The sequence below is a fragment of the Lepidochelys olivacea genome (assembly GCF_965140295.1).
Source record: "Lepidochelys olivacea isolate rLepOli2 genome assembly, chromosome: 8".
NCBI lineage: Eukaryota > Metazoa > Chordata > Testudines > Cheloniidae > Lepidochelys > Lepidochelys olivacea.
Genome location: NC_140418.1, coordinates 82,553,521 through 82,571,428, shown reverse-complemented (window position 1 = coordinate 82,571,428; position 17,908 = coordinate 82,553,521). Strand labels below are relative to the sequence as shown.

Sequence of the window (17,908 nt, the reverse complement as noted above, 5' to 3'; positions counted from 1 at the left end):
ATGCATGGAGTGTAATCCAAACTACTCAACAATAACCAGGTGAAAAATACCAGTGAGAGTTCCCCCGATCAATTTTTAAACCACGTCTACCCATATCTAGTTAACACAGAACATAGTCACAATCTGAGAGAAGATTTAATTCCCATGGAACAACATTTGTAGCATTATCATTTTAAAAAACCCTCCAAATTATTTTAAAGGAAGTCTTTTTAAATATCATGTCTGTGTTCCAAAAGTGCTACCTTCTACGTTCTCTCACTAAATGATTCCTGAATTAAGAAGCTGCTTTCCCATTGTATACATGTGTATAGTTTTCAACACAAAGAAAGACAGAGGAACTGCTGACTTTGAGGAAACTAACAGTTCACAAAAAATTATACATGCCCACTGACATAAATATAAATCATTAAGAAAACCAGGCAGCTAACACTGGAGGGGAAAAACACTTCTGACTTTGTACTTTATAAACCATGAGAAAAGACACAAGGAAAGTTACAAAACATAAAGTCCCTTCTTGGTACTCCCTTCCCCTGCAATTCTGCTTCTCTCTACCAAAATATCATGCTGGATACTTGCTAGTCTAGTGTTACAATTACAGCTTTCACTGCCCCTGAAAAGTTCACTGAAAAGTTGCTTTACTGGACAAATAAAAATGTCATGAAAAACTCAAAATATTAAAAATTACATATTTGTTTAAAAACTATATACAAACCAAATCAATTCATTTCCTCCCAAATTTCATCTTCTCGTTCATTTATTTTTACTGTTCAGAGTATCTTTCAGATATCAGAAGCAAAAAAGCTAGAGGAGAAGTGAAGTCCAAGAACATCCCTCACCAAGACAAATCAATAGCTTTGGCTTTACAGAGCAGATTACAGAATGAAATAAATGCAAGCATTTGAGGGATTCAGAGAGCGAATACCGATGACTTTGAGATGTTGGGGTTACCCTGATGCGATGGGATAGTCAAATGCAGCAGCAGCACTAACCAGAGTTCTGAGGAACGTTTTAATCATTGTTACCCATGAGTTTTCCCCTCAGCTGCCACTGATTCTGTCCTTTGCCTAGCCCCTGCAAAGTTGTCCCCCAGTTTCATCTTTCCACCCCCCGCCACCTTCTTCCACCTGCCCCTCACTTATTTGGGAAGGAAAATCACCTACCTAGGAGAGGGAGTAGTTTCATTGGGGGTACTGCTATGCAGTGCTTGGCGTTGAGCCCCTGTGTAACAGAAGAACCTGCCCTGCCTTAGAATGTATGAGCATGTGCGAAGTGCCTGTACACGCCCATTAGGAACGTGAAACCCCAGTGAAGCTGCTGGCCCTACCCTGCCCTTTACCCTGAGCCTCATTTCCCCCCACAAAAAAACTCTTTAGTGACTCAGGAGCTGGAGAGGCAGGGTAGAAAAGGAGAGGAACAGATCTGCAGGGGAAGATAAGGAGCAGATGAGAGAGCATAGGGGAATAAGCCGGCAGGGGTATGGAATGGAGTAGATCAGGGGGTGAGTAGGCTAGAGGAGTAGTTTGAGGGGCTTAGAGGGCAGTGGAGGGATGGAAAAGCAGATTGTTATGGTGGTGGAATAGATGGTGGGGGTGGTGGGTGGCAAGACAGATGAGGGACAGATCAGTGGCAGGGAGGGTGGAGGCAGATTAGATAGTGGAGTGGGGGTGGAGCAGACAAGGGACTGGGAGGGTAGCAGTTGCAGAGTGTAGAGAGGGAGGGGTGGTGGCGCAGATTGGAGCAGGGGAATAGTGGACAAATCACAGAGGATGGGAGGAACAGACAGACTGAGGAATGCAAGGGGTTGGTAAGCAACTCAGAAGCTGCTGCATGCTTCCCCTGGCTAGTCCCTGTCAGAATCTCTGAGAGAAGACCCCTACTGTAGTTGCTCTTGTCCCTACTGCTTTCCTCATTTTGAGGAAAGTCCTGATTTCTGCCAGGCTTTGTCACTTTAAGGGTAACAGCCTGAGAAAAAGTACAGGAAATCCACTGAACTCTGCTTTGTGAGGAAAACAAAGACATGGAGACAGGGAGGAAGGAGGCAGGAAGACAAACACAGGGCTGGGAATGTCAGGAGTAGAAGGAGCCAGCATTTCTAAGGATTTATGTGACTGAAGCTGAAAGTTATGCAGTAAGGCGTATTCAAAAAGGTTGATTCAGCAAAGCACTTAGACACTTGTTTACTGCTAATGATTGTCATAATCCCATCCCTAGTTAGCAAAGCATGTGAATCAACAGGATTTAAGCATGTGCTTAAAATTAAACATGTGCTTAAATCCTTTGCTGAATCAAGGCCCAAGCACACAAGGAAGGATGGATTATTCAGACTAGGAAGATCATTATACAAAAGACACCCTTTTTCTCCCTGGAAATTCATGGTATCTTGTATTGAAACGGTCACTGGTCTTTTGTCTCTGGCCTCTAGTTTAAAAAGGCAGGAAATGTCCCAGGCAGGCTAGGATACTGTCATCATCCCAGCTCAGACAGTATTGCTGAGCTTCCTTGGACTAGGGTGGCCAGATGTCCCGATTTTATAGGGATGGTCCCGATATTCAGGACTTTTTCTTGTATAGGCCCCTATTTCCCCTCACCCCCTGTCCCAATTTTGCACACTTTCTATCTGATCACACTACTTTGGACCCAGGCATAGAGATTAGAATCAAAGAAGGTTAGACCATAGGTTGGAATGGTAACTTCTGATGAATGGCTTTGGATGTGCAGAGAGCATAAGGGAGATAGATGCTAAAAGCAGAACAGAAGGTGTAGGTTGTGAGGGAACTGAAAATGATATGAGGAACTCAGATCAGATTGAGTAGGCAATAGGGAGCCAGAGATTTAGGAATGTATGAATGTGATCTTAATACTGGGAGGTGTGCATTATTTTTGCAACAGAGTACTGGAAAAAATTGCATGATGTGTCAATTGGATTCTGAAGAGAATAAGATTGCAATAATCAAGGATGATGGAAGGATTTCTGTGGTGGGAATGAAAAGGAAAGGGAAGATTTCAGAGACATTTTGGAGATTAAACCAGCTGGATTTACGGATAGTGTCTACCAGTATATGGGGATAAAGAGTAGATTGTCACATAACAAAAGAAAAGTAGGTGAAACACATGATAATACAGATTTCAGAGTAGCAGCCGTGTTAGTCTGTGTCCGCAAAAAGAAAAGGAGTACTTGTGGCACCTTAGAGTCTAACCAATTTATTTGAGCATAAGCTTTCATGGGCTACAGCTCACTTCATCGGATGCATTCAGTGGAAAATACAGTGGGGAGATTTATATACACAGAGAACATGAAACAATGGGTGTTACCATACACACTGTAAGGAGAGTGATCAGGTAAGGTGAGCTATTACTAGCAGGAGAGCGGGGGGAGGGGGACCTTTTGTAGTGATAATCAAGTTGGGTCATTTCCAGCAGTTGACAAGAACGTCTGAGGAACAGCGGGGAATGGAGGGGGGAAATAAACATGGAGAAATAGTTTTACTTTGTGTAATGACCCATCCACTCCCAGTCCCTATTCAAGCCTAAGTTATTTGTATCCAGTTTGCAAATTAATTCCAATTCAGCAGTCTCTCACTGGGGTCTGTTTTTGAAGTTTTTTTGTTGAAGAATTGCCACTTTTAGGTCTGTAATCGAGTGACCAAAGAGACGGAAGCGTTCTCCGACTGGTTTTTGAATGTTATAATTCTTGACGTCTGATTTGTGCCCATTTATTCTTTTACGTAGAGACTTTCCAGTTTGACCGATGTACATGGCAGAGGGGCATTGCTGGCACATGATGGCATATATCACATTGGTAGATGTGCAGGTGAACGAGCCTCTGATATTGTGGCTGATGTGATTAGGCCCTATGATGGTGTCCCCAGAATAGATATGTGGACACAGTTGATATTTCAAAACCTTCACTGTCATAGTGAGATGTAATAAAAATATTAAATCAATATATGCATGATCATGTCTATAGACAGAGAGGGGCAGGGGTGTGTGTACACATACATACACACACATCCCTGTGCATTTGAAAAGGACATTCAAATAAATGACATGTGAGAAGGTGACATGGCGTGTCAGTGCTGAAAAATCTCTTCCACTTTCCTACAAATAAAGAAACAAACAAATGATTCATGACATCATGGAAAAGAAAACATATACCTTCGTTTTTATAATCCATATAAGGCTCAATGTGACTCTGGTTCTTGCCCTGCTCCTGGGACAGCGCAGTTTACTCAGGCTGGATTGCCCATTGTGATGTGGCATGTACGCTCTCTTCTTGCAAATGTTAACAAACTTACCTGCAGCACGTTCATGATACCTGTAAATAAAGCAGCCTCCAGCAAAGCACAGACTTGATAGTTAACTCATTGTCCCACTAAACGAGCTATAGGCATAGCTATAGCTTGCTAGTCTTTTTTACCAGAGATGTATATTTGCATATACCCGATTAGCAGGTTTTACTGAATATTTTAAAGAATAAGGCTCCAGTCCTACAAAGATTTATGCATATGATTAACTTTACACATGGGGAATAGTCCCATTTGTGTATTCAGGATCAGGGTCTTAGTTAGGCATGAGCATATGTATATGTACAGATGAGGGTACCTAAATTTTAAATTCTGACTTTTGATTACTGTAATCACAGAGATTGAAGTATCCTGTGTCAAACTATAAAGTTCTGAAATAAATAGCTGTGTGTTTGATGGGAAGACATCAGTCTCCTCTTAGAGATCATTGGATATGTGCCAGCCTTTGCATTATAAAGTTTATTTACCTACAATATTTTTGAAAGGTAATTAAGATGCTGATTATGCAGACAATGTTATAAAGCTAACACCCCATTGATGATGAATGGGAGTAATTCTTACTTCCTAGGGCTTTGTCTTAGTCAGCTTGCATAACAGATAAAAACAGAGCAATTGTTTTATTCCAAAGACCACCTACAACATCAGAAAAAATTAGAAATCACGTAAATGAAGAAGATTAGGGTGTCCAATACCCTTCAAAAAGAACCTTGCAACAGACCTAGGATGCCAACAGGTGAATGACTACAGGCAGTCTAGCTGTGGTTTTGCAGATCATATAAAAATGTAGACAGACACACCGCTTTGAATGTGCTCATTTATAGATCAGACATTAAAGTTGGACATTTTCCGAGGGGTGTTCCACGCCCCACAGAATATATTAGAGTATTGTACATTTTGAGGTAAGGTCTATCACCTTGGGTTTTAAGCATGCGTATGTGTGTCAGGGACTAAAGGTCCTACCAAGTCCAATTAAGGTCCTTGCATCCCCAGCCCACATGCTGCTGTCTCCAGTATACTTTTACACGTTCCCCTCTTCACACATTCTCACACACACAGAGCTCTGCTCCAGCACACACAATGCTAGCACTGTCAGAAACTTTCATCTATATATGCAAAGAGCTCAGCAGCCAACCAACCACACACACACACACTCTTTCTGTTTCCATTATTGAAATAACTAAAAAGAGCTGGTGAATATTTGATGTCAACAGTTAAGAGTTATCCTAGTTGTTCTTTTTTATTTTCCCTCTTTTTTTTCCCCTGACAAATGGAAACTTGCTCAAACCATCAATATTTCTGCCAAAAAGAAATGGATTCAAACACAACAGACTGAGGAAGCGATGTTTTGGGAAAAGCCTTCGTTCTTCTGATTCTCTTTTTGTAAATATCAAACTAATTCAACTGTTCTAAACCAAATATACTACAGGAATTCAGATAGTCTCTGTGCCACTTAGGAAATGTTTCATTTATCTAGTCACTGAAAAGGGCAGTTATGCCATTTTTTCCCCAGGCAACACAAATCTGAATACAATTGAAAATGTGACTAGTGTCACACCAAAATAAAGAGTTTCCTGGGTTTCCAGAAGTTATTTTCACAAAAAATATTCAGCAAAAATTTTCCCAGAACACACAGGTCTATTACAGAAGCAGTCTTTGCAGCTTCTCCTGCTTTCCCTCACCTCCTTATTTAATGCCTTATGAATCCTTTTCATTTTATGTGCAAACATCATATTGCATTGGGACAAATAGGACTGAATATACCCATTGGGATGATGTACCTAGCCAATCCTCCAGCAATAAACACACACATCCTACCTAAACCTATATGGCTGACTCCAACTATAGGAGACTGCAAATTTAAATGGAAGAAGCCAATTTCTCTCTACTCATTCTTGTTTTGCTCCAGTAAAATACATGACAATATGAGGCTTTATATGTTAATTTAATGCTTGTGAAAGCCAGACTAACAGCCCTGCAACTGCAGTCCTCTATTTTCATTCACAGACCAGGTACAGGATGGGAAGCAATAATACAAGGATCCTCACAAGCAAACTCTTCCAGGGATAAAGTAATTTAGTTCCCATGACCATTTACCTTCTACTGGGACTGGCAACAAAGGTGCCAACCTTAGGTTCAGTGGTGGTGGTTTTTGTGATACAGACACCTCTCCAGAAGGATCAGGACTGAGACCACAAACTCATTTTACACAGAACACTGAACTAACTTCAGATGGTAATGACTTTTAGTAACTGCTGATGTGAACTCATTTTGAACTGCAAAATTAAAGGTGAAAGGCTCATTTATTATGGTACCAATCCCTTAACCTAGAAGTTTCCAACCTGAGGGTCATGAACAGTTTCAGGGAGGTCATGATTGCCTCCTTTTTCTTTATGGCTATGTCAAGGTTCTTCCCCCACTCTGAACTCTAGGGTACAGATGTGGGGACCTGCATGAAAACCTCCTAAGCTTACTTTTACCAGCTTAGGTTAAAACTTCCCCAAGGTACAAATTAATTTTATCCTTTGTCCTTGGAATATCCACTGCCACCACCAAACTCTAACTGCGTTTACTGGGAAACGCAGTTTGGACATGTCTTTCCCCCCCAAATCCTCCCAATCCTTGCACCCCACTTCCTGGGAAAGGTTTGGTACAAATCCTTACCAATTTGCATAGGTAACCACAGACCCAAACCCTTGGATCTTAGAACAATGAAAAAACATTCAGTTTTCTTACAAGAAGACTTTTAATAGAAATAGAAGTAGATAGAAGTAAAGGAATCACCCCTGTAAAATCAGGATGGTAGATACCTTACAGGGTAATTAGATTCAAAACATAGAGAATCCCTCTAGGCAAAACCTTAAGTTACAAAAAAGACACACAGACAGAAATAGTCATTCTATTCAGCACAACTCTTTTCTCAGCCATTTAAAGAAATCATAATCTAACACATACCTAGCTAGATTACTTACTAAAAGTTCTAAGACTCCATTCCTGGTCTATCCCCGGCAAAGCAGCATACCGACAGACACAGACCCTTTGTTTCTCTCCCTCCTCCCAGCTTTTGAAAGTATCTTGTCTCCTCATGGGTCATTTTGGTCAGGTGCCAGCGAGGTTACCTTTAGCTTCTTAACCCTTTACAGGTGAGAGGATTTTTCCTCTGGCCAGGAGGGATTTTAAAGGGGATTACCCTTCCCTTTATATTTATGACATAGCCTGTCATAAATGTAAAGGGAAGGGGAAACCCCTTTAAAATCCCTCCTAGCCAGAGGAAAACTCCTCTCACCTGTAAAGGGTTAAGAAGCTAAAGGTAACCTCGCTGGCACCTGACCAAAATGACCAATGAGGAGACAAGATACTTTCAAAAGCTGGGAGGAGGGAGAGAAACAAAGGGTCTGTGTCTGTCTGTGTGATGCTTTGGCCGGGGACAGAACAGGAATAGAATCTTAGAACTTAGTAAGTAATCTAGCTAGGTATGTGTTAGATTATGATTTCTTTAAATGGCTGAGAAAATAGCTGTGCTGAATAGAATGACTATTTCTGTCTGTGTGTCTTTTTTGTAACTTAAGGTTTTGCCTAGAGGGATTCTCTATGTTTTGAATCTAATTACCCTGTAAGGTATTCACCATCCTGATTTTACAGAGGTGATTCTTTTTTACATCTATTAAAATCTTCTTGTAAGGAAACTGAATGCTTTTTCATTGTTCTAAGATCCAAGGGTTTGGGTCTGTGGTCACCTATGCAAATTGGTGAGGATTTTTACCAAACCTTCCCCAGAAAGTGGGGTGCAAGGTTTGGGAGGATTTTGGGGGGAAAGACGTTTCCAAACTACGTTTTTTTCAGGAACCCAGATAAAGTTTGGTGGTTGCAGTGGACGTCCAAGGGCAAAGGGTAAAATAGTTTGTACCTTGGGGAAGTTTTAACCTAAGCTGGTAAAAGTAAGCTTAGGAGGTTTTCATGCAGGTCCCCACATCTGTACCCTAGAGTTCAGAGTGAGGAAGGAACCTTGACAGGCTAGTTGAAAGGAAAATCCCTAAACTATGGAAGAGGAGTCTTGACAATTTATTCTGTTGGGATACGTGAGAATCTCTGCCTTAGCCCATCTAGATCATTCCATCACAACATCCTGGCCCAAATTTCCACACAGTTATTCCATACTGGCTTTTTACTATCATTTTCTTTATTTAGAACCTGGGCTCTCAAACAAGGTTAAATTAGGCAGCATATCTTGAAGTCCTTCCTCAATTAAATTCCAATTGGCTTGAGGAATGAATAAACACTGAACAAGGATCTCAGGATTTAGCCCTATTTTTTCACATGATGACATGCAAGTCTTACAGACTGTAGGATACAATCATGCACTCAGAAAGAAATGGACTAAAGACCCAAATAGTTCTTTTCCATCTCTGAGGTCTATGATGGAATGAACTGTTAGTAATGCTAAAAGTTTAAATGGTAAGGTTATAAGGTGATTGATTTTTTAAAATAACCTATGGCCATTGAGCTGCAGAATATTCTCTGATGTATAGATGCAGGAACAGGTAATTCTGTACAAATTATCTATCTGTTCATGTAGACAAGGTGTTTCTATATGACATCCTCTCTTTCAGTGCTTCAGGACACAGATGTGCATTGGGAATGTCTACAGGGGAAGTTGGGAGGAATTTTGGCCCTAGTCCATAAAGCACGAGTCACTCCATGGAGGTTACTCCATGGCCCTAGCAACCACTTCATAAGGAAGAGAACCAGAGGATCTGTGTAGGAGTGAATCCTCCAGCTCTATCTCCAGCTGCAATTCTGCACTGTATTGCCAGTTCAAACTTCAGCACTCCTTGAACGTCAAACCACGCCCCTGAGGGGCCAGCTAGCTTGAGTTTAAAGCACCACCTAACTCAAGTTAGAGACCTCTGTGTACGCTCACAAGAGTTGGGTTAGGGGCACCACTTGAGTTATACCTCAAGCTAACACTACAGTGAAGGAAGTCCTGAGACCACATGAGGAGTAAGGTAGCGTTTGGTGTAAGTGTGGCAAAATCTAGCTCTTTCTTAATTATTATTCTGTTTGTATTATTGTTCAGGAAGTTCCCTGAAAGGTTTGGTGGAGTGTGTATGTGTGTGAGGGGACTTTGTAAATATATTTTTGCCATCTAAGATGATGATTAATGTATAGAACCAGTGGGGTGATTTATTAGTAATAAGCCCTTCCACAGGGCTCCACACATGTATTTGTTTGACTCCTCCCTGCTTTATTGCCCATATAAAAGGCTTCTCTGAAAACATATTGCTTTTCTTTGCTATTTGGTTTTAAAGCATCATTTACCTCCTCCTTTCTTTGGTAGTTTAGAGCAATACCTGAAAGTAATATTTATCTCTGGCCCTATTATTGTTTAACTCTGACCTTTCAAACAGTGGGATAATTAACCATGCTCTATGACAGCTTAAAGTCTGCCATTCTTTCCAGAATAAACCCCAATTTTCAGGGGATTTATAACTCTGCTATAAAAATGTCCTGGGCTAAAGCTTGACAGACAAGATCTGTTTTTAGTTCCGTTTAGATGCGCTAAAAAAAAATGTCTTAGTGATTTTAGATTTTATTCTTTAGTGTGTTGCCATAGTTTCCAGCACGGAACATAGGAAATGTCAAACAGACCTTCAGAGCTCAGTGAAAAGGCAATTATGTGTTACTATAACTTATGGGTTAAAAAGTATCTTCTCTGCCCCAGCTACTGGATCCTGTTATGGCCTGAAGAATCTTTTATGATAAGAGATAGTAAATAGGAGCATCTGACAGGCTTCTGTTATACTGTACATTATCACATAGGCCCTTATTACTCTTCTGATTTTCAAACTAACTAAGAATGCTTTTAAATCTCTCCTGCACGCCTTAAGCCGCTGATCATGTCCATTGCTCTTCTCTTCACCTTTTCTGTTCTGACTATATACTTTTTGAATTGACTTGCCCAAATTTTGAAAGCCATCATCAAAATAAGAATGCAACTATATCACTTACTACAAGGTGTAAATCAGTGTAGAATCTGGCCAAATGTCAGTGATATTTTTTACCATTTATTCTCTGTGTTAAAATTGATCCCTGTGCAGAGGCCTATGCACCAAGTCCTTTTTCAATAGGGCTTAAGTGGGACCTAAGCGGTGCATCGGATTTGTGTTGGCTCTCTGCACAAGGGTAAGTGTCAGCCTTTTTGCTTTCTGACTGCTGCTATGCACTATACCCACCCTAACTCCTAGATCTGTTCCAGAGAGGTTACAGCTAAATCAGGTCCCATCAATATGTGCAAGTAGTTCAAATGATTTTTTCCAGTGTTCATTATCTCACTGTATCTGCACTGAACTTCATCTGATATCTTGTTATTCAGTCACCTATGTTTATTGGCTCTGTCTGGAATTCCTTGCTTTATCCTTTGGTTTATATTAACTGAAATCATTTTGCATTGTCAGCAAATTTCAGCTCTTTGCTATTCATCCCATCTCCCAGATCATTAAATATGAGAGGTGAGCAAATAGTGGAGGAAATGATTCATGAATATTTATTTTGAAGTCAAAAGCAAATTGCATTTGACAGTGTATGTGACCATTCCTTCTTCACTTCCTACAAATACTTAAGTGATTTACTAGTGCAAATACATGCCAAAAATTCAAGTTAAGCTCACAAATAGTCACCTAAAGCAAAATTCTAATTGTACATATACATGTAAAAGTCATGCTGTACATGTACAGGGTAGGAGTGTTACAGCTACATTGCCTCTCCTTTCTCCTCCCCCACAATACCCCTATGCTGTGAGGGCCAAGGAGTCACTTCCAGGAGCTATGTGCCACCCAGAGACCCCCACATGCAGGAGGAATCTGACACCAACTACATAAGTGGCATTATAGCTGTTGTGTGCCACCAAAGAAGTGCAAATCAGTCATAGTGAAGCCAGGAATGCCACTCCAAGTCCAGAGGCCCCAAGTTTAGAGCTTCATTACACCAACTCCTCAATCTAAATGGACATGACATGACAGACAAAGGGTGGGAGGGAAAACAGAGAAGTGAAGTGAACTGTCCAAGGTCAGTGGCAGAACAGGGAATAGAATTCAGGCTCCTAACTCCTAGTCCAGTGGCCTTTCCACTAGCCCCTGTTGCTTCCAATTTTCCCAGGCATTTATCGTCCACTTGCCACACAGGTGTCTGAGTGCCTTGCTCTGGGACTTAGGTGTACAATTAATACAGCATACGTTGTAAATGTTCACAGTTAATCAGTGCTATGCACACTAAGAGCTTGATTCACTACTCGCCTCAGCCAAGCTTGGATGGAGTGACAAGGTGAGGACTGCAGGGTTGTGACACCCTGATTCATAGGGGCCCGGCCTTGGCACTAGTTGGGCTGCACAGGGGCAACCCTAATTTATTCCATGTCAGTGGAGGGTTGGGCACAGAGGAACTCTGCTATGCCCTACTTCCCTGTCCTGCTCACATCAGGCCTTGGGACATTCCTAACCTGTACCTGCCTTCCCCTGGTGCCAGGTCGGACGGGCAGCTGACACAGGAGGTGGTGGAGCCATCATCACCAGATCTGTGCCAACAGAGAGTTCCCCTACATGAGGGGAATTCTCCACTGGCATTCTCCAGATGCTTTAAGGATTCTTTGGCCTCCTTACAGTGTGCGAAGTGGCCAGAGCAGTCAAGAGAACTCAGCCCTCAGAGTTATTCACTGAAGAAATTCACAGACCACGAATACATTCAGCAATTCAAAAAGCTGCTTATAAACAGAAAAAAATAGGTGAACTTCATTAGTTACAAATCATCACTGAATACATTGAGAAATACTGAGCTTAGCACCGGTCCCTTTAAGCCCATTACCATCTTCTTATAGTCCTGTGAACGGGCTGTTTATTCCTAATTTCTCTATCTCTGACCTTATTTTATGATCAGTGACTAGATGATCACAGATTCTCTTAAAAACCTCTTGTAAAGGTGTGACATGGGTACTAGGGGAGCCAACTGAGGTCACTCAATTAGGGTGAACTGCAAAGAGTGGGGCAGACAATCCCCAAAACTGGTGGATATTCCAATACTTAGATTTCCAAGCCAGCACAAAACAGCTTCTGTAATACCTCACTGGTTACCCAGAAAACAACAACACAGTTTCCTTAAAGTAACCCTGCCTTAGGCCTCCACCCAGACACCCAAGTCAAATATGATGAGGATTACTGAAAATCTTATTCATCATATAAAAAAGTTCTACAAATCCCAAAGGATTGGACACATTACCTCCCAAATTAACGAATAGTCCAGATCTTACACAAATACATGCTTACAGCTAATTCTTGTCAACTAAACTAAAATCTATTAAAAAGAAAAGAGAGAGAGTATTGGTTAAATGATCAGTATACATACAGATATTAATATAATTCTTAAGATTCAGATTCATGGCAGAGATGGTGAGCTTTGGAGTTGCAAAGAGTTCTTTCAGAATTAGTTCGTAAGTTATAGTCCAATGTTTATACTCAGGGAGATCCAGTCAAGACTGGAGATCTCAATCTGGCGCTTAAGCTTCCCCTGCATGAAGCATCCAGCAGATCTGAGATAAAAAGGATCAGGACCAAAGGGGTTTATATACAGTTCCAGGTCTTCTTTGACAGCTCAGAATTCTCAGGCGAACAATAGGCAATCAAAAAATCATGGCGACTTTTGAAGTAGACTTATCTCCTAAGCATCACTGGTAATTAGTTACACAAATTAACATATGGCAATTATCCATTAGGCAGTCTATCACAGATTTTAAAGAGACATACAATGACATTATTGCATCCAAGGTTCACCTAAATGTCAGTATTCCCTTTTGATCTCTGAATCAATAGCTATAGTGACAGACAGGAACTGTCTGTTTACATGGCTAACATTTAACAAGATTTGAGTACACACATACAATTAGTATCACCTCTAATGTCTAACAATATAGGTTTGCATTTCAAAGTTCTAGCCTATCTACCATGGAATGGCCCTAATTGCCATTTACATACCTTTCTAACATCTCTCTAATGGTTGACTTTGGGTCAATTATCCTGCAGGATGCTTAACCCTTTTCGGCTATGCGGCACATTTTGTATAAGATTTGTTGCAATTGTATAACAGTGGTAGCAACAATGATTTGCATGGTCATATTTTAATTAGACAACATCACAAGAGGTCTTTATAGAATATTTTTATATAGGCCAGATAAATTACATTCACCAGCTCTGCTTTATCCACTATTTTGCTATCAGTCTCAAAGATCCTTCTGTATCAAGTTAGGGAAACACAAAATGGAGCAAACCCTCCCTCTCTTTCAACTCCTGTAAAACTCCAATAGAAATCTTACAGCTGGATTGTATTGCTTTGCACCCTTAAAGCCACATTGAAGTGAGTATGGTAAATGAGTGGAGAATTGGGCTTAATAGGAGTAAGAAGGCAGTAAAAACTGCAAGCTTTGGACCTTTACAAAAGTCAGGCCATCTGTTCCTCTGAGTTACACAAATGCATCCTTATCGTACAACTCTGTGGAATGCATGGGTGAAGCTGAGAGAGGAAGTTGACTTTTGTACAGGTATATAATCAAATGGGCTTGCGTTGGTGTGGCTAAGAGAAAGTTAGTCTGCCACACTGATTTTTATCCCTATAATTATTATTTATTATTTGTGCAGTACCAACAAGGTGCTCTCCAGACAACTCTGAAGAGTAATCATTTGTATTACACGAGGGTCTAAAGACCTGTCATATTAATTTGAGTGAAATATATGGGCCCAAACATGACCCTGTCACTGTCCAATATTAAATACTGTTAAACAACATTTGATGTTTCATATATAGACTTGTGCCTACTTAGCACCATGGCAAACACATTAGGAATTTCATACTAAAGGTTAGAAATTTATTGATTGGAACTCACAAAAGGAAAAAAAAATAAAAGAAGATAAAAAGCATTGATGCTCAAATTGAGTGTTTATGCAAAACAATCCAAACTTATTAAAATCTCTTTCTAAAGTGGATGACTATTGGGTAAAGTCTTTTATTCTGTCAAACAGTCCCTCTTACTGGGAAAGAAAGCTTTAGTTCTGTCGTTCAGTTTGTGTTGGTAATAATGATAATCATTTTCCTGTCCAGACAGACACTGATGGGAGAGAAGAGATAGGATAGGAAAGATGGGGGAAATGCAGATTTTGCTAATTTTCTCAGGATACAGGGTGGTTGGTCAGTCATAAGTGATTGCTTTAGTCTGGCAGGTCAGCCATAACAGCTGTTTTTCTGGATACTGGCTTGCCGCCTTGGTCTGGGACATTTGGTCTGGTCAGGTCCCTCCCCGCCAAGCAGAACTGGATGGACTATCTCATCTTGCTGCACTGCATGCAGTGCAGTTGATTTCAGATCAGGTGAAAAGTAGAGAGAGAGGATGGGGGAAATTAGTGGGAGACAGAAAAAGACACAAGAGGGAATCTCTCATGTAGCACCAGGTTGGGTCCTGGATGGGGCAGTGATTGTGGTCTTCACTGAGTCTTCACTAGAGTATTACAATAAAATTCCTTCTGATGCAGATGCAGGGGTGGTAGAAGTTCCCTTTCCCTCCCCCCAACATCTATTCTGGGTGTGATCACTGGAACAGTCCATCCTCTCATTATTCTGCCCACCATTTAGCCCTAATTTCTGAAGCACCAGTTTTGGTCCAGTGATTTCTAGTTCCCTACTTCTTTTGTATTCCAATCATGATTTAACACAGTCATTGAGTGGTATGAGTAGACCCTCTCTATTTAAATTAATTTAGTCTGTCTCCTTAAATCTCTTCTTGTTAACATTTGTTGTTATAGATTATTGTGTCATTTTTATGAACTTTCACTCACTTTTCACAGTTGAACTTACACTGAAGATAAATTTGTAGGCCCAATTATCACAACAGGCTCCAATGAAGATTGTGCTAGGTGCTGTACAAACACAGTAAGAGGCACTCTCTGTCCTGAAGCGTTTATAATCTCAATAGACAAGGCAGACAAAGGGTGGGAGGGCTCAGAGAGGTGAAGTGACTTGCTCACAATCACACAGCAGGTCACATAGCTGTGATTAGAATCTTGGTCTCGTGACTCGCAGGCCTGTGCAGTGCATGTATTCATTAGCCATGTTAAGTATTACTCTTTAAAAGAATATTGTGAAATGGTTTTCCCAGCACAAAGGTGAGCCACAACAATCTTTAACGCCCAGGATTACCCTGTGCTTCTTTTGAAAGTGCTCTGTGTTCAGCATCCTCCGGTCCCCTGATATAATTACAGTTCTGAAAGCACATGATATCTTTTAATAGTAGCTCAGCTGCTTAATTCTTTGACTCCTTCAGAAGCTTCAGGTAAATTGCCTGAACTTTTGGGTCACTAGTCTATGTCATTTTCAAGTCAACTGTAGAAATCAGTAGAAGTATGATTACCAAAGTCAGGATGAAAAATATTCTCTGGTGCTTTGTAGTATCATGATGAAAAGCAACAAGAAATACATATTTATGACAGTCTCACAGTAGTACCATGAGTGAGGTTCCTGGAGAGCCAAGCCACCCAATAAATCACTGAGTAATCCCTACACAAGCCAAAGACAGTGGAAGTTTTGCTGGTGTGGAGCTGCAGGTTTGGTCCTTCAAAAGAACTGCACTATAACAAAACTGTTCAGGTTCTGGTTGAGCTATCTCCACTGAAATGTTCACTGATTAATGCAAAAGCGCTCAGATGAACTATTTTAAAATAACTATTTCCAATAAATATTGCTGTTAAATTTTTATCTCTCAGTGGCTTGTCTGTGGGGGGGTAAGGAAGCAATTTGCAGATGTGCAGATATTCATATGCAACTTCCTTCATAGAAACGTCTTTGTAGTCAAAATGAAAAGGAAATTAAATTGGGATTGCATCTTTTGGATGTGAAAGTGCAAAGGTTCAGGACTAAATTAAAATTACACTAATTTTGACCCACAGACAAAGTACTTAAGAGCTTTCCAATTAAGACATCAGCTTTATTTCGTACTTATTTCTTAGTTTACATTGTTTTAATTGTTTAATAAGTAAAACAATTACAGATTTACACTACATTTGTAGCCATATTTATGATAATCTGGACCTTTGTTTCATGCCAATGCATTTCATGCCAATGCATTTTCATGCCAATGCATTTTCAGTGATGTTATTCTAGTCTGTGGGACTTTTAATTCCCCCCCAAGAATACTATGGCCCCGATCCTGCACTTATGCACAAGAGTAAATATATGCATGCAAGAAATTCCACTTAGTTCAGGGGAACCACTCAGGCATGTAGGATGGGGGCCTACATTTGCATTTCTATATTTCACGTTGTTTGCCAAACCTCATTCTCTAAAATCCTTCCCTAACTATCTTATGTCATCTTTGCTGTAGTATTTTCAAAGCCTCCTTATCATGTAGATGGTTTTCTTAGAGATTTAAGGACAGATCCTGAGGTCACTGAAGTCAATGATTTATGCCAGCTGTGCATATAACCTCAAAGTCTCATCTTTGTAAATATGCAGTACGATGGATTTATTCAAACTTGTGAAAAAGAGGTCAGATAACATTGTAGTACTGTATATCCCCTGTTAGTTTAGAAGGCTGAAATTAATTTTTATTCACTGCTTATGCTTTCTACACTGAGATTGGAAAGGTTGATGGGTACAATATAGTTTTAAATGATGTATCTTTTTTATGCTGTTTCCTTCTGGTTCATTACTATAGGATTTGAGTGGAACCACAAGATTATAGTCTTAGGTTGTCATGCAAATGCACTCATTTTGTTCCATTTCCCATTCTCCTTACTGTCCTTGTCAATACGATGGATAAATCTTGTGCTGTTTTCTGTTTCTGATAGCCTTGTAAGACTGTCATCAGTGTGGATTAATCTTGTGCCTGTGTTACCACAAAATTCTGTTTCCTAACAGAGAGTTATCATTGAACTTGAAGCCCAATATACTTTACACTAAGTCTGTAGTGTCAATCCTGCAACAAAAATTGTAATGAGAACTAAAAATGGCACAAAATGAATCCATTGTTATCAGGATCTTTAAATTGTAATTTCACGGCCTTCCTTGAATGCAGTATTTACTGAATAATACCGAGGAAGAATATGGTAAAATAACTGATTGGAAAATTCAACTTTAAAATGTCACTTTAAGTAAATTTCCAGATTGCTTAATCAAGTGACTATAACCATAGTCTTGAGTATTTCTAGCATACAAGCAATTTCTTCAATAAAAGCCATTATTCAGACAGGATATTACTCTTCAGCACATAAAAGGAATATTAAAAATAATGGTAATGGCTGAACTTAAACCTAGGAAAACAAAATTTTCAGGATTACAGCTTCCCCATTTAATCCCTTAACTCTACTCTTTGTGCCTAGTTATTACATAGGTTTGAAATCAGAGTGTGATGTTGTATGTCATGTAATTTAATTCCTTTAAGTGTTGAGACTTACTAGTCTACGGGAAAATGCACTTCAAATATTGCTTTTAAAATATTTTTATGTTATGTATGTAAGAGATTCAGTGAAACCACAATTTTTAATGTTCCTTGCACTCCTATACAATATATAAAGGGC

At 40.0% G+C, this 17,908-nt stretch overlaps 1 protein-coding gene across 7 annotated transcripts in view; it reads right to left on the bottom strand.

The window, feature by feature from the left end:
• ADGRL4 (adhesion G protein-coupled receptor L4) overlaps positions 1-17,908 on the bottom strand; it is a 189,161-nt gene that overhangs the window by 97,563 nt on the left and 73,690 nt on the right. The window contains exon 1 of one of the 7 annotated variants that reach the window (XM_084636590.1): positions 1,161-1,488. The exons of 4 other annotated variants lie outside the window; for them this stretch is intronic. In XM_084636590.1, the coding sequence (XP_084492716.1) occupies positions 1,161-1,182 (22 nt within the window). In that variant the 5' untranslated portion in view covers positions 1,183-1,488. Of the gene's footprint in view, positions 1-1,160; positions 1,489-17,908 lie in introns of those variants that run through there. 2 more of the 7 variants (XM_084636587.1, XM_084636591.1) reach the window with 2 other exon arrangements.